This window comes from Rhipicephalus microplus, chromosome 1 (assembly GCF_043290135.1).
Source record: "Rhipicephalus microplus isolate Deutch F79 chromosome 1, USDA_Rmic, whole genome shotgun sequence".
NCBI lineage: Eukaryota > Metazoa > Arthropoda > Arachnida > Ixodida > Ixodidae > Rhipicephalus > Rhipicephalus microplus.
This window is the reverse complement of record NC_134700.1, coordinates 248,125,534-248,147,900: the sequence shown is the minus strand read 5'-3', so window position 1 is coordinate 248,147,900 and position 22,367 is coordinate 248,125,534. Positions and strand designations below refer to the sequence as shown.

The following is a 22,367-nucleotide window of genomic DNA, read 5'->3' as shown; positions in this document are numbered from 1 at the left end:
AACAGAAGGTATGGGTAAGCAAATCCTTGAAGAAATTATTTAATCATTAAGTGTAATCACCACTTGGCACAACACATGAGAAGGAACATTTATGTAAGAGAATAATCTGATTCATCAATGTTTCAGTCACAGAAAAGACGGCATCAAAAAGCCCTCAGGGACCAATGAAAAGTGCTTTTAAATTGTATCTGCTTTCATCACCCTTCTAGCTATGCGTACCACATACCTGGCTTCTTAATCGTTCAATAAATATTGGTAGGTAGAGAGAAGGAATCCTGTTAAGTTCTTTATGTCTGCCATTTTCTGATGTTTTGCTTGGAAGCATGAGGCACCTTCTTTTGCACCCTTTTGCAACTAGCGTCTCGCCCTCTTTTGCATAAAGGGCGGCACACTGGGTGTTGTTCATACTCGACAAAGAAATCTGTGATGTTCAAGCTTGGCTTTTCTTTTTAGGAATGTGCTTTTTTTTTAGTGCGTTTTATGACAGAAAAAGGAGGACCTAAATATAGTTTCTTGTGCTATTGGCTGTGTACTACAGCTAGCAGCAGTGTTCCCTTATTTTGTAGGAAAAGCAACTTGACAATGTACCACTGAAGCTCTCCTTGAGGTGAGACATTATCCAGTTTGCACTTGAAATTTACTTACTTAGTATTACTCGGCAGGTCTATGTTGAGTAATACCGGAGTAGCTGGTATGCTAAATGTGTTTGGCATCTAGAATGCACAAATATGGTGCCTTTACTCACTGCCTCTCTGATAATAGATCTCACTGTGGCAGCATCTTTTTTTTTCTTGGTTAAGCATTTATAGTGGCCTCATATAGTACAGAAATGATGTGGAAGAGTGCATGCAAAACAGCTTAGCCTTTTCGTTAGTGGCTCTGTGGTTCACTGCAGTTAAAATATCCAGTTAAATATCTTTCTGCATTTTGCTTCATGTTGGATTTGAGCAGTGATAACTGTTTTTCTGTTTTGTTGAGCAAAAGTCTTGCGTCACTACACATAAAGCATACTTTTGGGCTTAAATGTGTGCTGCTTTTGATGGCTTTTAATAAATCGCACATATTACTCTTGCAGAGCAGGAATTTTTTCGAGCACACACCAAGTTGAAATAGCTGTTGGCATTCAAGCACTTGCCATCTCAAGTAGACATTCTTTGGTTATATCGTGAAGGAATAGAAATAAAGAACTCTGTTTGTGCAAATATAGCTCGCCTGAAATCGTTTCCCATTTTATACCTCGGGTATCAGTGGAATATAAATTCGCATTTCATCAAATTGAGTGTCTTGTAAGGCTCTATTGAGGTTTCATTGGCTTTTCTTTTTTTTTTTATAGACCTTTATTATTACTCGTCCAACCTATCACTCATTGTCCTTTCTCTTTCTCTCTCTACCTTTTCCTTTTCAAATATAAGCACCTCCAAGCCTTCCTCAAATGCACCTTTCCTCAAACCACTCGAGGTTGATGTGTGCACCTCCACGATAAGCGATGGTGACTATCGATGCCATCCCGTCCTTTCTAAGAGCAGTGTGCATGGGCTGTAAATGGGAAGGGGGAGCCCATCACAAGGCAGAACAAGCAGGGAAGCAAGAAAGACTGTCGTCTAATCCCAGTATTCTTCAAGTACAAACCCACGTGTACCTGCACCTATGTTCACCTACTCTGTGTTTTTGTCTTCTCCAAAAGCACCGATGATCCACTTGTCCCTTTGATGCTGCCCCATTCAGGCCGCTGCCTGAAAAACCTGTGCAGTGACGGGTGGTCGATGTCGAAAAAATGCTTCGAATTGTTGTGTTAGTGTGATGCCATCAACATTAAGCGAGGGGCCAAGCAGACTTTTGCTGGAACATGCATAACTGCTGCTGTCTGAGAATTTCACATTCGTCTCGCATGCATTCACAGAGAGCAAGTGTTGCACTTGGTATTCTCAACAGACGTACAGGCCACCTAATACATATAAGAGACAACAGATTAGTCTGTTAAAAAATAACAGGGTCGGTTTTAAAGAAGGCCATTCCAGCCCAGGACAACGGATGATTAGGCGATGTGATGAGATGATGCAGTTGGTGGACACTGGATAGAATTAGCCGACATGGTGGGTAATAACCGTAGAAATTTCGAGGCATCTTTGTTGGCGATAATGGCAATCACTGCTGTTTTAAAAATCTTGCATGCTATATTCAGGGAATGCTATGAAAGAGCAGTTACTACCTACGGTAATGAGTTGTCATAGAAAGCGTTACACTGTGGCATTCAGAACACGAGAGTGCTTGTGATGCACAAGTACCATGTTTGAGCAGGACATATGAGTGGAGGCAAGAATAAGCGCAAAAACGCCATGGACTAGTATTTCTAGCTGCGTTCCTCCTTGTCCTTGTTTACTTGTGCTGTCCAAACTTAACAGTCGAGAATACGTACTGTCTAGCCGGTGAGCAGTTTTTTTGGCTTGGGGCACATTTGGAGTGCACTTTGAATTATATTACTTGCAGTTGAATTGATGTTGTAGCAGTAAAAGAGATAAAAGAGCATTTAGATACATGTAGTACTTGCACATTTCAGTTCTGGTGTGTGAACTCTTTCGCCACTTATGTGGAATGGCAATGGGAGTATTTTTTTTGTTCCCCTGTCAAGGAGCATGACTAGTTTATGCAGGTTTGTAGATAGGGTATACAAATTAGCTTTAAATATTTCTGTTTAATCACATCGTTGAAGCTACACACTGGAGCATAAGTAGAAACTAGGACATTGCAATCGGTAAAACATTACAGGTTTCATGGAGTGCACACTGTGTGTGCTGGTTAAATTAAAGAAAATGTACATTCGTAAGAGAAAAAGAAACTACTTGCATTGGCAGCATTGCTTGAGCTATTCACAAAATTCAGTAATAACTGTTGGTCATTACATGCCATACATTCCAGCCTGAAACGTATTCTGAAATGTATTAAAAAAGAACTCTTACTGATTTATTGCATTGAAAGCGGTGAAAGAATGTTTCGGGCAGAAAATGTTTTAGCAATTTGGAATTCTTGCATATTTTGCATAATGTTGTCCGAGTTCTGCGAGTCGAAAAACTTCCGAGAGCATAGTTTTTTGAGTACCAAATTTGTTGACATAATGGGCAAAGACATTTGTGTAAGGCAAGGGTCTAAAACTCATCTCATCCAGGGGGCGCCGCAGTGGCGAAATTTAGTTCGCCAAGGGCCAGAATAGTGAAGGAAGTCTGGGAAGGGCGGGGAGGGGGGGTGAACAAAATGTTACTCGATGTTGCCACTTGAAAGAATGTCTTTCCTATATCTCATGTACAGCTCATACTAGTAGAGAATTTGACATAGGTCTCAAAAGAGATATCGATACCAATCTGCAGAATGTCTAAAATTCTGAAATAGTTTCAAGCTACGATGATGCTTCAAAACAGTGACTGCATGGGGCGCATCAGCAAAATAAAGTGAGACTGGTCCTGTCTCTGTGGCTCCCCGAACAAAGAATTATATTAAATGCAATAAGCTAGAATCTAACGTGAATATCATTTAGGAAAGTCGAGAAAGCTTATTCCTTGTAAAGCTGCAGGCCGCATGTGGCCCGCGGCATGTTTCCACACGCCTGGCGTAAGGTGTCTCAAGCTTATTAATATTGCTGCAATTCTTCTGCCATGTAAGGCTCTACATATCTCTGCCACAGCTACTGGCTGATTTCAGCATGACGAGCTACTTCATTATTACCATGCGCACCGCAGGATGCCGTAACATGTTGCGTGCAATCCCATTAAAAATGAGTTGCCCGTTTGAAGAAACAAAGGGCAACAAACTGCTCGAGGTCATGGTGTGCGCTGTCAAAAGAACACATCTTTTTGCCTCCTCCTCATCTCCCTTCTTGCGTAACTTTTGTCGCACTTGTTTGTACAAAAAGAGAGAGGAAGTGCTCAAAGCATGTGGCAAATCACTGCAACTTCGCTCGTACTAGACGGATTCAAGGCTTTTTGCGGCAGTTGATTCGCGAGGCAATAAGCTCTTTCAATCAGTCCAATTGACGATTACATTGAAAATTTCTGCAGGGCCCCTTTAATATCTCAGTAATTATTACTTATTTTATGGAAGATACATGTTATGTTACAAATATTTTCACACCACTTAAGTTTGTAAATCATACAAGAAGAAATCACAAAGCTGAGAAAATCTTCGTATTGGCCCATATTGCAGCTAAATTCACACGTTGTGCTTCAACTATATATCAACTATATACCTCAATTGAAGGCAAGTATTTCTTATATTTAGGAAAGTGTAAATTGAAGAGCTCATTTCATTTGTTAGACACAATAATAATGAAAACTAACATTATTTCCAGGAAAAGTATAGGGGGTTGTTTTTAGAAGTAATTGTGAAGTAACTGTGAAGAAAGAAAAAGTGAATTATAAGATGACTTGTCACTGGCAGGGCTTACGTGGCAACTTTTATGATTAACGAGCCCTTAAATTTATGCAAGTTTTACCCTGCATTTTTTTGTTTCAAAGGAATGCTGAACAAAAATTGCAGAAATTAACAAAACTTCGTAATTCTACTTGAAAGATGCGACTGTTCTAATAAACAGAGTTAATTTTTCATATTTTCGAACAGTTGGCTGTGCTTTTTATGGATTGCCAGCGCGTGGGAGCTGTGACTTCAGATTTGCCGAGGCGCTAGCAGGGTGCACGAGCTCCAGTCTTCCTCTACCTTTTCTCCACCTCTCCTTTCATTCCATTCTCCCTCTTCCTCAAAAGCGCTGATGCTTCGCCTCAGCTGGGAGCATTCTTTGCCACCGGCGCTGTTCATACCGGTTCTGGGAACCAGAGAGGGAGATGAGCGAGTCTAGAGATACAACGGCTGGCATTGTTTACTTGCCCATTTTAGGTGGGTTTGACATCGGCAAACGTCGCCTCCTGTAGTTCACAGCGTGGTCGCTAGACGCAGCAGTTTGTAAAAAACGTGTTAAATTCATTATTTTCCTGAATTTCCGGTAGTTTCTGCTTGGAATGAAGGTTCTCTCTATTGATTCAGGACCCAATTATTTAATTTGGTTGAAAACTTTGGCGGAAAAAATTTTGTTCAGTATCTTTTTAAAAAACAATTTGCAAAGTTCCCAGTTGATGGCAGTAGCGAACTTCACTGAGGAAGCTGTCATATAAACAAATGGTAGATAGCCATCAATGCAGAACTTCAAAAATGGTCTTCCTTAGAACAAAAAAATGTGATGAAACTTGGAACATAAGAAGAACTGCATATTTGCTTTTGATTGAAGTATAAACCTCATTTTTAGTTGAAGCACCACATTGTGTGAATTTCCTCTCATTGTGGATCAAAATCAGGATTTTTTCAAATTCTTGAGTATTTCTCAGAAGATTTACAAACTTCTGTGGTGGAAAAATATTTTTGTGCCATGTATACCTTCCATTCAGCAAGTATTATTTGCTGAAATATTTATGCATTGTGCAGTTTTAAAAAAATGCAAACGTAGAAAATTTTGGCAAGAATTCTGGAGGCAATCATGGCAAAAAAATTATGGTAATATTATTGAGCTTCCTTAAACAGATGCCTTTACTTAATATTGAAACTAAATTTAGCATCGGAATAAAAACAGTACTCTCAATGAATTTGCTGATAAACAGCACTGGAATCCAAAATTTGGAAAATAGCACATGACCGAAACTTATTTATTTTAGAAATATATCTATAATTTTTGAAATTCACTATTGTCAATGCATTAAACTAGCACAATATTTTTTAATACATTTGAGGTGGTTGCCAAACGACTGTGACATCGACGTGGAATGGCTATAGAGATAATTGTGGCTGCATGGCTCAGGACATTGGCAAGCACTAAGACAGGCAAAACTTGCCGTTGCTGTAAAACAATGGGGACATTTTATTTTAAACCAAATAAAATGAGATCGGCAGCTTCAAGTTATCAGAAAGTTTGCTTGACCCCTTTGCAACACTTGGAACAGGCCATTGTAACTGCCCGGGCACCATAAGTTCCCTGCTTCCCACTCAGCAATGTACAAAGCATTGAGAAAAAGGTCGAGAAATCTTGCCGCCATCAGTACCACCCTTGCCTGTTGTCTCAAGCTTGTTGCCTAAGGGTTCCTGTGCAGCTACAATTGGTCATATGAAATAAAACTTATTGCGACATCAAGAACAGTGTTGGTGTTCTATACTAGAGCTTAGGTGACAACAGTGAGCAGTTTGTACGGGCAGGAAACTTATTTAGGTGGAAGAGATGCAGGAAGCTGAATGCAAAAGTGAATGTCTGGCTACAGTATTCAACGAATGTGGTGTAATGTAAAGACACTGTGCTGTTCTGCTACTGTACTTCAGGAACTATGATGGGGCCATAAATCATTCAGATGAGAAAACTGAAAATGGAACTGCTCTCCTTACACGATTCTGTGACAGATCTCCTTGAAGCCGCTGCTGGCACAGTTTGCTATTCCTAGTGGCTTTCAAAGTACACCACAAGATACTGCTGCTCTTCCTGAAGTGTTGTTTCTATAGGGAATAAAAATAAATTGTATCAAGTTGTGCAAACACATCTGTTTCATCACTCTACTTGCCTGCCTACTGATAAAAGCATCTGCTCACCCAACCTTGGAGTGTGCGTGAGCAAAGGTAAACAGAGAAACTCTGTAAAAGGGCAGCGAACATTAAAGAAGTACTTATTTTTTACATCGGTACAAAAGAGCCCCACATGGAATGTTTTAAATGAGCATAGTGGGTCTCTTGTAAGAACTGATGCAATTGCTGTCTTGACCTTAAAAGGTTCCTGATATGCATGTCATTGTGAACACACTGCTTGAACTTAAATAAAACACGAACGCATTACCAAGAGGCATTTATGTATAAACACGGATCTAGCAGTAGGATGATGTGGCATAGCTCTATTGCTGTTTGCTAAATGAATTCTTATGAGCATGCAGATGACACAAAAAACGCAGCAATTGAACTCTCTAGAATTGTGTGTTGATGTGTTGTGCTTCTTGAATTTGAAGTATAAGAAATTGCATATTAGTCTCTGTCAAGAGTATTGACATATAACATGCAGGAAGCTTCAAAAACTTTTTGTATGAAAGCCTGGTGCTATAACAATGTCTCTCAAGACATACTTTTAACGTTTGTGGGAGATGCAGCACCTCGAGAGACATACTTTTAACGTTTGTGGGAGATGCAGCACCTCTTCTGTTACCAGTGTAATAAGGAATGTTTAGCATATAACCCAACATAGTGCAAGTCCACATTTAAGCAAATAAAAGCGTAGGCTATCACTGTAATTTTGTCTAACCTGAACAAAAAATTATGTTTTGGGAAGTTGGTGGACCATGCAGACCATGCTTGCAAAAAAAATGTCGGTAGCACTGATAACATATACTGGGGCTACTACAGCTACTAAAGACGCACAAGCCCTACTTCAAAAAGTGTTGAACAATATTTAACAAAAGTATGAAGTTAAGAGCAAATGCACGCATAAAGGTAGTATGCTTAGGCCAAACACCATTGTTTTCCAACAAACGGCCGAGGCCAAATCTCTAGTAAGTATTGGGAAAATGCCAATTGCATAGAATTTTGTGTTCGGCTATGAGAGCTTAGCCATAAAATTTTATGCATTGAGCAGTAGGAGACAGAAAGAGAGGGACAGGGAAGTTAAGCAGTGGCTATGTGTCGCTGCTGATCCAGTATTGGTAAAACTAATTTTATAAGTTGCAGTGTAGCAAGCAGCATTATGAAAGGTCTCAATGGCAAACCTCTGTCAGTATAGTATGTAGCACATGTAAAGCCAGTTAATGATACCAGCCAGCCCACTCATAACAAACATCGCCGTGCTGGATGCGTTCAGTATAGCCAACCATTTGGAGTAGATTGACGTGCATGAATAAGGCAGCAAAATGGCAAAAACATTCTTTTACATAGTAATAGGCGAACTTGTTTCGCTCTTTAAGACTCGACAATCGCCGTTTCTGTATTTTTTTGAAGCAAACACGAGATCATTCTGCTTGTTCTGTTGCTTTAATGGCTTGATGTACTATGCTAGGCTACTGTGTTTACACATGGTGATAGCAGCTCTGCAGTCTCCTCTAACTTTGCCCCATTCACTGTCAAGAAAGCCTTGCACCTCACAGACTGTTTATTCATATTTATTGACAGCGTTATTGAATCAAGACTAATCAATGATGGTAGATTACATTGTACTTAAGTGATGCACGGTCACAAACCCACAGATGAGTCATCACTGCTTCTTCACTCTGCCTTCCCAGACTTTCCTGCCTCACACAAAAATCTGGCATTTCGAGCAGTTTGAAGCAAGGCACAGTAAGCTCAACCGAAGACATAAGCTGAATAGCGGGCATGCGGTACGATTGGTGCCTTATCGAATGGCAGCAGCACTTGAGCATTCACTCTATGGGAGCACATAGCGACGATATGTTTATTTCTAGAGTAAATTGCCTTGAAATTGGGGACCATCTTGTTACGTTGACAGCGCGACTGTTGGATGCAGCAATGGTGATGAAGCTGACAAGTTGTCATCATGCAGTAGGAGATTAAGAGCACTTCTGTTGTCTTGAGCAGCCACATTTGCTCGTTGATCCCACAAATGCAAGCAGACCAGTTTCACTCAACTGTGCCTGTGGCAGTTCCCCCTTCATGGCACTTTCATATTCTTGCCCTCTTGTTATAACCATATGCTAATTACACTGGGATGTTATACTTTACAGTATCATTATTATAAAACTTGTATTTTTTTAAAATGTTGACAGATGGCAAGCCCTAGTATGTGGATGACACCAGAGTGCAAAATGAGTACACAAATAATTCTGTGTAAAAACTTTTATTAATGTCCAAAATATGAGGTAAGCATAGACTAAATATGTACGAAATACCCTTACCAAGAAGCACTAACAGACTGCTACCTTGAAACATGAAAAATGCAAAACAAGTCGTCATCGCCCACTGCCTAAACACTATGCACATGTACGCAGTCAGATACAATATACATGAATAGTTATTCATTGAAGCATCAGATGGAATGAACAATAACTTGTGAAAGTGGATGACTAGACAAATCTGCACAGTCACAACTAACAAACATTTCAACGTAAATTTACACGCCCAAGAAAAGTGCCTCCAAAACATGACCTGCCAGTGTAACAAGGGTGTGATATATATATATATATATATATATATATATATATATATATATATATATATATATATAAACACTAGCGTAATGCATTACATAATTTTGGATCACTTTAAAATAGAGCAGGATATAAAAAAGGTTAGAAAACCAACAGCTTTGCTAACCCTTGGAAAAACACATATTGTGTCCGTGCACATACACTGAAAACAATGACTAAAGAAGACTTCGGAATGTAGAGTACAAGAATAGTAGATCAATGCCAACAATGATCATCGATCTCTGGAGGCAGTCAAGGCACATGGTATTTCTCTGGGAGTCATCAGGGCATTGATGACAGAGGGACACTTAAACGCCAAGTCAAGGTTAGAGGCCACAAGCAATTACTAAAACGGGATTGCTTACACTCTAAACATGTGAAACCACTGAGCAGCTTGCCCTTCCCACTACAAGTTTGCTGAGCTGAGAAGCAGCAGAAATTCTATTACTAGAAGCAAGTAAAATTTTCAGTGTAGAAAAAGTATCAAATATTCACTGATCGTTCCAATACAGATGCAAAATATATTGCAACAGGCAACTTTGAGGTCATCACAAGGAAAAATATCCCACACACAACACAGCATTTTTTTCTTTTAAATTGTATAAAAAACCACAACAGTTTGTCTTCTTAAAAATATTAATATCTGTGTACAGAAAACTAATTTTCCATACCAAAATTGAGGAGGGGGGGAGGGGGGTAGCCACAAACGGGACATTATGTTACACCTGCTGCTTTAACAAATGTTGGCCCAGAATCATGATGAACCCCAACTTGATGGAGTGAAAAAATAAACAATTTTTAAATTGATGACCTTGAAAACATTAGTTAAATCAGCACATCTGTCCCTCTGATATTATATCATATCTACTTCTCCCTTTATTTTTTTCTTGTAAGCCAAGGTTAAATAAAATGTGCTAAAATGTCAATGCAGCAAGAAACAGCTGATGGATCACTAAAGCCATTTTCCTTATAATCTCTACCATTGCTTAGCAAATATAAAACTTTTTGTAATGGTGAAAATACACTACAGATAGCAAACCACTTGCTAAATTTTAAGTAGGTAGGCCTGGCCTCCACACTTGTCCTGGACTACTTTTGCTCATGATGGCAGACTTGTAATCTAGCACAACCATTATATGCTCATAGCACAGTTAATATTTTGCATGTAGATTGGAAAGCTTTGTTCAGTTTGCACAACATAATTCATACACTATTGCAGTGATCTGGAAATTCTGCAAAGTTACCTTTTTGGAAACACTATCCGCATTACTACAACCACACTATGGAAGAGCCACTAGACACTCTGGAATTTCCTATTTCTGTACGCATTGATTTTTAGCTCGAAATGCTGTTCTCTTTCTTCAGTCACATCAGGGCATTTGCTTTTACACAGAGAGCCTGCCCTAACAAAAATTCATTTCATACAGAAATTTATGAACAAAGAGAAAACTGTCATCAGCAGGAATGCGGAAATACTACTAGACGAAATGTCAAACAGAACTTTTGAGTTGCAGAATTCAATATTGCACAGCTGATGATAACACAGAGTTACTCCAACTCTTACATATCACCTTCCTGCAAAGTGACAAGCAAGACAGTGCCATCCAAAGTTATCGAGCAAATTAATTGAACTCGCTTTGTTAAGCCAACTTGACAAAAATTTTCTCCTTGATTTCTAGTAAATGATTATTGCCTCCTACAACAAAGGTCATCAGTTTCTTATTTTTTTTCTAGCAGTGACATGAAAAAAGTGCTTTGTTTTTCAGCTGATTTATTAACTTTTGTTTTCTTGTGCATCTGCGTTACATGCATGAAATCTTGAAAATACTCAGCTCATTTTCCAAATAAGAAAGCTACAAGTTGCATAGTTACAATGCCAGATAACACGCTTAATGTATTAATGTACATGCACTTTTGCAATGTTCCTTTGTTCACTTACTATCAGTGTCATTATGAGGCAATATGTGATGATCAGGTGCTTTGCCTATTTGAAAGCTGCCTTGTACAGTAGGTCTGCATTTGCAAATGGCGTCACATGTATTTGGGGAGAAAGAATCTGCGCTTCTATTTTGGTCTCATCTCTTACCCTTTACAAATTACTGTTTAAGATGAACAAAAATATTTGACACAACCTAAAACTTGAAAATGTTTTTGTGACCCCACTTTTCACTCACCACTATTAATCAATACTACTCCCAGGGATTCTTGAGAAGTTTCATTGGTAACATACATTATCTGCGAACTTTTTTATGAGCTCTATGAAACTTGCCCAGCATACATTTTTGATATCCACCACGAAAGGTATATACATGAAGGGCTGCCTTGAAATATTACTTGAAAACGGTCCGGTGACTTGAAACAATATAAAATAAAATGTCACTGAAGAGGTATTTGAAATGATAAGAAGTTAGGCCAGAACTGCGTAACAATTGACCATTTGCAAAAATCTACAAGGCAGCTTTTCTGCAAGGTTGTTCTCCAACCAAAAGCTCTCGTTCACTGACTGCTTTTCTTACTCATTGTGTTTCTGCCTTTCCCCCGCTCCCTTCTTTACGAACAAGAGATGCCTCGTCCGCCATGCAATCCTAGGCTGAGGGCTCCTAGGAGGTGGAGAATAAGTCGTCTAGTCGTTTTCGCGTGCCTTCACTGGAGTTAGGAGTGGTAAAAGCACAGTGAGTGAGGAAAGCAGTCTGTGCACAAGAGTTTTTGATTAGAAAACAACAGGGAAGCCACTTTAAAGATTTTTGGAAGTGGTCAATTTCATAAACAAATCGTCACGAGCTTCTATCGGTGACTGATAAAAATTCAGCCAGTGATTACGACAAGTGTACTATAAAATTAAATCCAAATTTTAAAGTTCTCAGTGTAACATTCAAACATGCAATATATGATACTAATGCTTACTAACTTATTTTATAATCTTGTTCAATATTAATTCATTATGGTGCAATAAAAACTTGTCTCATTGTTTTAAACAGCCTACTAACTTGAATTTGTGAAAGATTTTACTTCGTTTTTTAAAGGTGACATCTTGAATACAAACTGCAAAAACAATCTTGTAAAAATCACAACTCTCAGGTCACTAAACTGAGCAGACTAGTGCAGAAATACCTTATGTGGCAGTCATGTTATGCCCATGGTAACAACTTGCAATGCTAAATGGTTTTCTCGCGTGAACTACAGCTTATTATTTTACAGTATAGAACATCACAATCAGAAACAATTATTCGTAGCCAATGATTATGGCATTGCGAGTTATAAATACAGCTACAACTTACAGTTACATTTACATTTAATTATGTTATAACTAATGAGCCAATCTTGAAACAGGCTAGACATCTTGAGGTGCTCAACTCAGCTGTAACACACGCTCAACTGAACAAAGTATGGGATCTACAAAAGGTCAAAGCACAAAAAAAAAGAACTTCCCTAATAGGACTGTGATTACATAGATGTTTGTGACTGTTTGGATAGCAGGATGTCTGGCTAACATACACAAAAACGCCAACCTGTTTAGTTATCATGGAACAAGTGTATTCAGTTCATAATTAATGTGTGTAAAGTATGCAGATTAAATCAGCTACTATTGCTCATGTGTTACAAAGTACTTTGTACTACAACCAAATTACAAACTGCTGTGATTAAATATACTTTAACCTGTCTGTCATTATTTCTTTACATCGTGGTCATCTCATTACTCTCTTTATTCTTTTAATAAATCTGTGGTCACTTCTTATAACACAAATCTCCAAATAAATTGCTATAGCTTATACTTTAGTTATTGACAACACCTAAGCTCTGGGTGCTTCTTGCATAAGTTCCTATAAAAAAGTGTTGGCACTGCTACATATTTCGTTCTTGTTTACCGTTTAACTGTACAATATGTTGCTACGCTTTCATGGAAGTGTTCGCTCCGTATCAGTAAGATTTATTCGGGTGCGAAAATTACTAGATTGTCTTGGTTTCACACACGACATCTACAGCATTCGGCAAAGCAGCTACTTCCCGTCTACCAGTGCGTCAATCGTGTCAGAAACAAAGGTTCTGCTTTCCTACACTCATTGGCTGCTAAGTACAATGCGTTGCCTCAGAACTTGTGTTAAATAACAGCAGTCAAAGTAGCAATTAGGACAAGTTAGTTATGCCCTGCAAGGAAGCTTACGATCTAGACAAATAAATAGCATGCAAAGGCAGACAAATTGCCTCGTGTGTCCTGTACTTTTTTTGTGTGTGTTTCTCCAAGCACGAACCATTTTTTTTTTCCAGACAGTAAGCAGCAATCCCCAACCTAAAACTGAAAAAATAAGTGCATCTGAAGCAGGAATGTTCAAGCTGAGAAGCAAAACCATGCGTGCAAATCGCTCAAAATGCAAAATGGCTACAAATCTTTTTCCTCGCAATCTCTAAATACATATCTAAATATTAATTCCCGCAAAGGCTGAAAAAAATATTTAAAGTACAGAATCCTCCTTTCTGTAAATTATATCTTTAGAGAAAATATCTAGAGTGTTGCTACTTGTACACAATCAGGAAGTTGACCGCTGCAAGCAATACCAGGAAGTACACATTGATATTGCTAATTTTTTAAAGCGCTCATATATTCATATGCAAACGATCACTGAAATACTCCCATGCAATTCTCTAATTGGTCTGAAGCTTAACTGCAATTTTCACAATTGTTTAATTCACACTTCAGAACTTGAAACACTCTATGCTCAACTTGCCACAAAGTAATTCCATGGTGTACTTCCATGTAATTACACACAAAAAAATTCACTGTCATTTGTGCTTCAATTTATGAACACATACTTCAGTGTATAAACACTGCAAAAAGATTAACATAAGCATTTCAATGCAGCACGTCTGCTGTGTTGCTGGAAAAAAATTAGGCGTGCCTTCTCTTGTTAATTTGCCAGCATAAGATATGATACAGTGTGTCTTACCAGTGTACCATATTTTGTGCTTGACTAGTGTAGCACCAAAGCAGTTTACATAATTTCTCTGGTGCACCACCAAACAACATTTCTTTGCACCCATTTTTTGACATAGACAAGAAAAAGATTATCAGAAGTTTTGTATAACAGTCTGAGTACAACATGCATTTAACTTTGGAACAATTAACTTCCTTCTCTTTCAGTTACTCTTTTTGCACTACAACTACATAAGCTATGAAAAAGGACGTGGACAAGGCAGTGCTGTTAAAAGAGCGGCATGCTGCTATTCACCGAGCTTGTCACACACACTTTGGGCAGTCTTCTCCAATGCTATTGCCATTCTGTGTAACTTGAACCTTGGCCTTGGTAAGAAACCTAGGAAGAAACATGTTTGGCACTGATTCAGCTTATAGCCGCTATCAGCCACTTGTGAAAGGATAAAAATTACAGTTGAGAATACGGAACCACCTTGTAGTAAATTGGAAAAAAAAAAAAAAACAACAGATTGAATGCAATAGTCGCATGAAATTTCATGACATCTGAATAAGAAAAATAAATGTCCTGAAATTTTTATTAAAGTTGTTTTGTATTAGCATACATTCTTAAAGCATATATTAACACATGCCAATATAATATATAAATACTTAGTGACCTTGAGGTAAGCATTGGAAGGTCGAACAATACCACGGAACTGACTAATGTCACTAACAAACAAATCAGTACATTGATTGCCACGTAGTATTAAGAAATGCTACATATGTAAAAGCCTCCCTTGTATAGCTTCGTAGTTACATCAGGTGATAGGCTGATATTTTCAAGACAACAATTATCACATATCTTAAAAATAAGTCTCGCTACACCAGCTCAAATGCACACGTGAGTAAAAAGAAACTGAGAGCTAAGATAACGTGTCTTTCGTCAGTGATAAGGTGTTGCAAAACTTCAGCTTCAAAGGGCAGATAACTAGCACTCACTCATCATGGTTCAGGCAAGATGTGCACTGGCTTGCAGCAAACTCTTCACCATGGTTTTGAACATCTTTTGGTATACTTGTGCTCTCATCACCCGGGAAGAACCAGTCTTGCAGCCCGTTGGCAACTTTTCCAGCATTTTTCTTCGTGTGGAGTTCATACAGGCTGTCGTCAATCAAAAACCTAAACAAAATTGAAAAAAATACGAAAAAGATTAGTCCCGTTCGTCTGACTGATATCTCACTCGCACTGATATAATCAACCAGCATTAGGTCTACCATGGTTATTTCATAGAAAGGACTTGTTAGTGAAGCTTCACTAACTAGCAACCAACGCTAAGAATGCAGCTCATGCAAAAACACAATGAAATAGAAATGCGCCATCAAGATCAGCAGTACGCGCTGCATAAACTCACCAATCAAAGAAGGAAAACTGCATTATTGTGCAAAGTAGGGAGCTTGGCAAAAATGTCACATAAAAACAAACAAGCAGTATCCTAGAGCTACATCTTAACTTTCACAATTTAATAATACATTTGTAAATCTTCCCACATGCTCCATCTAACCGTAGTGACAAAATACCGAGTTTTTACTTCACATGGGAGCTTTATTCATAGTACATACATGCACTACCACGACATATATTAAGAGACATGAGACAGTGGAAGCAGTAGCTTGAAGGGGCACACCCTCTCAGGAGTAATTTATGCTGCTTCAGCTTTTCAAAAAAATTTAGGGGATGCTTGCACTTCACCTTCAAGAGTGCAACACAATAGCATAGTCAAGCCCTGCTGATGTCACTTCCTCGTTTGCTTGCCCCGCTTCTCTTCTTGGTGGACACCTCAACCATGCCGCAAGAATAACGTTGGCCATTTTAAATTCTCCTAGAATGCCTAATGCAGGTACTATGAACAGCAAAAGATTGCGGGACGTTGGATGCACAACAAATGCGAATTTCTGCTATATCAGCGTTTAATGCTCGTTATCAAGCTGGTGACATACAGGTCGGAACACCAAGTTTAGGGTGGAACATTTATTTCGAAATCACATTTCTAGACAAAGCAGAAATTTATCTTTATCGAACATTTTGCATCCCGCGAACCTCTGCCATTGATAGTACAGTTGCAAAGTACCCACTATGCCATAATTAATAATTTTGCAGATTAGAAGATGAGTACCCACTAAAAGTATGTGCGGCAAAACATGCAACTACAAAGCTGTACATTTTGTTGATATTGTATCTACTGCCGATGATCAATTATGCTTAAGTGCTACATCATGGGCCGGTTTTTAAGTCAGTCACTGGTAGTGTGAATCATGCAGTGCAATTCTGTGCCTTTGCCACGCAATATTATATGCACTACCAGTGTCCTTCACACTATATGATGCCTGTGCAGTTATTTTTCCCAAAGCAGTTTGAACCTCAGGCATGGCTCTGTGGTGCAATATCTGACTGTCTAAGCTCAATTCTGGTTCAAACCCCCGATTTTTTTTATTGTTTGCATCCAATGCAATCTTTTGCTCATGGACAATAACGTCAACACTGACGCCAACACCAACACTGAAATTTCTGTAAAATGGGCTCTTTAGCGTTCTCGCTTTTAAAAATCTGTCCGCATTTCTTATGCTCACGCCGCTACAGTGGTCTAGTGATTATGGTGGTCGAGTGCCAACCAAAGGTCGGGGGACTAAATCCAGGCCGCGGCAGCTGCATTTTTGATGGAGGTGAAAAATGCTTATGGCCCACGTGCTTAAATATAGGTGCACTATAAAGAACCCAAAGTGGGTGAAATTTCTGGAGCGCTTTATTACGGCATCTCTCATAATCGTAACGTGGTTTTGGGACATTAAAGCCCAATTATTATTATGTTTTTGTGCTACTTAACATAGTGAACAACGCTGTCGCCGCTCTTTTTGTTAGCATTTTTAGTGATATCAAGGCATGGCATACCTGTACCACAAAAGTGGCAGTGGAGCAGTACCCAAATGCCAAAGGGCATGGGCATCAACCAGGAAGCGCCATGGAGGGAAGTCGCCCAGCTCTAGCAAGAGCAGAGCGTCCAGTATGAACACTACTATGATGCCCTTCCACACATAGCCACGCCGTCTATGATGCCAACACCAACTTAGCCAACCAATCGAGTTGAGCAGACCTGCATGAATAGCCCGTGCATCAGTGAATACTGCATGTGGAACTGTTACATCTACAGTTCTCAACCACCTCGAACATCAGCAAATGACAAAATGAACAGCATTTCTGTAGGCATATAGACTGCTCATAGAATTGCTTACAGATACTGAAAAGACATGCACTGAGTGTCTCACTAATTGTTATATGACTTATGAGCCACAAATTCAAATATGTTGGCATTTAAAGTCAAAAGGCCATAAATGTTTAACATCATGTCTGCACATACACTATTTCGAATGGTTTTTTGAAATCTCATTGTTCCAGGGGTGGTGCTCGTGGGGGATGCAGAGAGGGGGGGGGGCAGCTTTCTTCATAATATTATGAACCAACCCCCACACTCTCGTTTTCTTTCTACTCCCTATCCTCCCAGGTGTAAACATATCCAATTGCAGCGCATAATCCCCAGCCTCCCTGCCCCTGAAAGAACTCGCTTGTTCCATGTGCCCAATCAGTAAAAAAATATGATGCCATGCCTGCATTGTTCATGCTTAAGTCAAGAGGACACAGTTAGAATAAAAAGAATAACTGTTGCTGTTACTGAACTTGCCTGTAATCACATTGGCTTTCATGTTGTACCCATAGTCAAAATGCACAAAGTTTAAGTACTGGATATGGTAGACAAAGAAGGCCGCAAAAGGCATGGTCACCGATACGGATAGCCATGTGCTTTTAGTTCCAAGAAATCTGCAAAAATAGTTGGAAGAGTTTGCTGGGTGAGTTGGTACTACATTTTTTTAACAAAAGTGCACTAATTTATTCTATAAATGGCACAAGTAGTAGATGTAAGATTAATAAGCAATAAAGATATCTTACTTTCAAGGTTTCAACCCTACAACCAGTGATATTCTATACTAGTATAAGTTTAACAAGACAAAGTTTGCTACAGTTTCTCCCTACAGCTACAAATTGTTATTCTGGCATATTTTGAAAGACGTGGTGTCCTTCTCTGTTTGAGCCAACAGTGTTAGTAAGACGTGGGATTATTATCATTACCAGTAGTCATATACTAGTAATGATGTCATTAATGTGGAGTCATTCATATTACGGGCACCTCAGAAATTCTTTTTTTATTTGCTTGACAATTTCACCATCTATTTCCAAACCAGAAAGCCTGAGAGCTAAACAGCTTCTAGCATAAACAGCAGGACCATGTCCTGTTTAAATTCTTGTCAAAACACTTCACTCACTCTTCAGTAGCGACACAATTTGAGTCAGATACATTTTCAATCAATCAGTGAAGTAGGCTACTGAAGCCATACGGTGATTATTCCCGCTAAACTGCACGATATTCCTAAACACTTATAATGTTAACAATGCAATTTAAAACTAACACTGATGCAAAAAAATGGGATGCTGTAGGGGGACACCCCATAATATAGCAAAAATCTATGGAGTAACCACCTGGCAGATGCAAAATGCAACTCTTTCATGCTGAAGCGAAGCTTTGTGCCAAATGTAGCCAAACAAAAGAGTTCAATATTTTTTTTTCCTCCCACGATAAAAATTTTCATAGTGTTGCTTACCTCATACATAAACTGTAGAGCGAGTAGAGCACCACAGAAAAGGCACAGTAGTAATCAAGCTTCTATATGAGAAATGGAAAGAATGTTTTGGTAAGCGATCAGATAAAGAAAAAGAACCACATCAGCTTCAGAATTGTGGCCAATCAGGCCTATTGATTGTACACCTGAAACGATTTGTCAATGCCGGAAATAAAGACACAAAATGAGACATGGGACGCATGTTAGCCCTCGTACGTCATCTCGTGTGATATTTTGTGTCTGTGTTTCCTGCTCTACAAATCCTTTCGGACATCATATTTCAACAAAACACTCACAAACCAAAGCTACCACTATGTGTCTTGAAGCTATAAATGACTCAAACAACTGTTATGTGGAAAGTTAACTGTTTATACAAATACTGAAAGACACAGGGCCATTCGAGTAATACAAAAACAACTTAAAAGTGACTTGTAAAGTAGTTACAAACAGTCCTTTCAAATTTTTTACCAAATATGCCACAAATTGAAAATACTCACTCCTAATACAATGCAAACAGTGAAGAGCTTGTAAGCCTTTTAATTCATGACAACCAGTGCTTATGAGATCTGCTCAATAGGCTCAATGTTGGTGATGTTATTGCCAAAAAAATGTAATATAAATTTTCTGTTGAAACATTATTGCATCACAAGCTGCTGGAGCAGCAGAAATGCATAAGAAAGTGGCAGCAATGAATTTGTTTTAAATCAATACACTACCCTAAAGGACTGCTGGGGGACAGCAATTATCAGATAGTTTCCAGGTAGGTAAACTGGCAACACTTCTTGGTGCATTCATGTTCACTGGACTTCGCTTGAACACTCCTTTAAATAAGGCAAGTTTAAGTCCGACATAATTACCTCAGTAAGTGGAGTGTCCCTAGCATGAAAGACGGCCGACCAGAACCAGGCATTAATCGATAACTGAAATGAAAACACAACATAGTGACAAAAGTGTTCCTTGCTAGGACTATATGGCACATTCTTAAAGTAAGAGTTCATGTCTTTTTATGAAAAGAAACTTCAGCTTATCTTTATGGTACAGAAAGTCAAGCACTGGCTAGAATACTAAAGCCAAATGCAGTAGACTACCCATGATTAACAAGACAAAAAAGATTCTAAAGACAAGACTTTGGCCTTTTTCTTCATTTCTTGCAAAAACCCCTCGCCTCACCGAATAGCACGCAGAAGATTAAGGAAAAATAAACATGCTTTTCAGCTGCGTGTAGCCTTTAATTTTATAACTCATCCTATCTTTCGAGACCCGTTCGGTCTCTTCTTCAAGGAGGTCATTGTCTGCCTGGCACCTAAGCTAGCACTTATTAGTGGTTGCCTCTCTCTCCACCATCGTTCTTATTAATGTGTTCTCCTCTCCATTGGTTCCACAGACCGCGTACATACACACTCGGCAGGGTCCCAGTTGACAAGTGTGGTTTGAACATCACAAAAAGACTGAATGGGTTTAAAAACGTAGGGCTGGTTTTTAAAATTGATAACTAAAGACTAAATGTGGCTGGATAGTTTGTTTATTTTTATAATATTACCCAGACAGACAAATTTTTGTCAAGTATGTTTACCTTCGGAAGAGTAAATATATAGGTGTTCTTTTTGAAAGTACTCGAGAAATGAATATAGCGGCTTCTATAAAATGTGACTGACGTAACAAATTCTCTCTCAGGAAGGTTTGCAGCAATGCTCACCACTGCCTGCCCTTTCCAGATGGCATAAAATGGAGCCGAAGGTGGAACTAGCCTCCTGAACTTGCGCCACATCCACAAGTGGCAGATGCCATTCAGTATTGAAAATAAAACCGATGCCGGCTCCTGGATGCCATAGAACCTCCAGAATGGCCACTGCAAGTTTTGCATACTTTTATCAGTAAGGCAGCTCATGAAATAGCAGATTCCCACTTATGTAAATACACAGCCAATAATGTTTTACCAGACATGTGGTAGGGCAGATGTGTACCAGCTAATGTCTCCCACACCTCCACAAGTACTGATTTTCAATGGGAAATGCATATTCAATTGTTTTGCTTCTTCTTGCGTGACAGATGGTACAAGTGCTGCTGCACAGCCGTGCAACAACATGCTATTCCAGTATAATACACAAGAATAAATCCATATGATGCTTGTAATTAGCCCTATAAGCATACTTGATTTAGCAAAGACACTAAAACCACTAACATGTTTTTTTTTGTTCACCTTTTATACCAATCAGATGCTTTGATCGTTATAAAATATGTGACATATCTACCTTTTGAAATGTTGAGGAAAGAGTAGCAGACAATCTTACGTTGCGGTTTATGGCGCAAAAACAACAGTGCCTTTAATGCACCAGAAACAAGCAAACAGCTCTTTTAGTGTCTATTTTTAGCAAGGGACGAATACTACAGTCACTATGTGTTGGATCTGTAAGCCAACAACATGCGAATGCAAAAGCCAGTTGGCTAGTACGAACTCTTACAGCATGTTTGCAATACTATACGTTACGTTAAAAATACATCTAATGCGCCAAGCAGACGCGAATACGACGCACCAACGGAAAGTGTATAAGTAAAGCTAAGACGACCAAGACGTAACAGCCCAAAGAATACAGAGTATCGACGTCAGGAAATGATACATAATAAATATGATCGAGCACGCACTTTTCCATGAAACTGGGGCACGGGCTTGCCGTTAGCCTGGAGCACGTCCACAGCATGCCACATGCACTCGTGACGGCACTCATCGGCACAGTCCCAAAGCAGAAGAGCCAGATACCACGCTTGTCCCGAGCGAAAGGCGGTCTGCTTCTCCTGCGTACAGTTGATGCCGCGGCATCGCCGTAGACACGACTTGTACTCGGCACTCTGATCCCCCGGTGATGCGGAAGCAACACCGAACAAGCACAGCAACAGCGCAGCCAACGATGCGGCTACCGCAGTGCGAGTGGTGCAGCTTGCGTGCGAGGGTCCCACCATCACTGTACGAAACAGTAAACTGCCGCTGGGACGTCGTAGTCCGGCCCATCTTATCAGCATCTCAACTGACGGTGGCAATGGATAGCGCGCGGAGCTGCCGAGTCAAGAGCTGCCTCGGCAGCTCTCGTTCCAATGCTTCCGTGTTGCTTTGACACGAAAGGACGCTAGGCATGCCACGTGATGTCATTTCTTCTTCACGCGTAACACAGGGAACAATCAGAGCACGTTAAAAAGCGTTATATGACATTCAGTGGCCGATGGACACAGCGCGGGCGCGAGGACCATCTCGGGCGACTCGGGGAATGCTGCAGTAGTTGAGAATTCGTTTTATTTTCACTTTCGCTTCCGTTTCGTGCTTTCTATGTTGGCTAAATGCGCCATACTTTGTCTCGGACTACTGGCTAAATAAATGCAGGACTGTACTAAAAATTCTAAAATTTGTACAGAGTTGACCGATAAGAGTGAAAACAGAGTGGTTTAGTGGCATAGAGTTTCTGGTATGAAGACTTTCACCATAAAATCCATTTTTGTCGTGCGCCGGTGGCGCGTCGAGCGGTTTCGGTTCGGGAGGCGCCG

General features: G+C 39.5%; 1 protein-coding gene across 1 annotated transcript; it reads right to left on the bottom strand.

Annotated features, from left to right (window-relative positions):
- Positions 1-14,067: 14,067 nt before the first annotated feature.
- Positions 14,068-22,091, bottom strand: PGAP3 (Per1-like protein PGAP3). Its single transcript, XM_037434655.2, has 8 exons — positions 21,477-22,091; positions 20,530-20,682; positions 19,691-19,753; positions 18,816-18,877; positions 17,840-17,976; positions 17,053-17,254; positions 15,106-15,285; positions 14,068-14,506 (listed from the first exon to the last, which is right to left on the bottom strand). The coding sequence occupies exons 1-8, from the start codon at positions 21,849-21,851 to the stop codon at positions 14,431-14,433; spliced, it is 1,248 nt and encodes a 415-aa protein (XP_037290552.2). The 5' UTR covers positions 21,852-22,091; the 3' UTR covers positions 14,068-14,430.
- Positions 22,092-22,367: the final 276 nt, after the last annotated feature.

Bases quoted from the DNA above. Each gene is read 5' to 3' on its own strand.
- PGAP3 (XM_037434655.2), bottom strand. From the start codon at position 21,851: ATGCTGATAAGATGGGCCGGACTACGACGTCCCAGCGGCAGTTTACTG. The intron at 20,683-21,476 runs GTGCGTGCTCGA...CAAAACTTGCAG, and splicing joins TGCCCCAGTTTCATGGAAAA to TGGCCATTCTGGAGGTTCTA. The intron at 19,754-20,529 runs GTGAGCATTGCT...TTTTCATTTCAG, and splicing joins TCTGGAAAGGGCAGGCAGTG to TTATCGATTAATGCCTGGTT.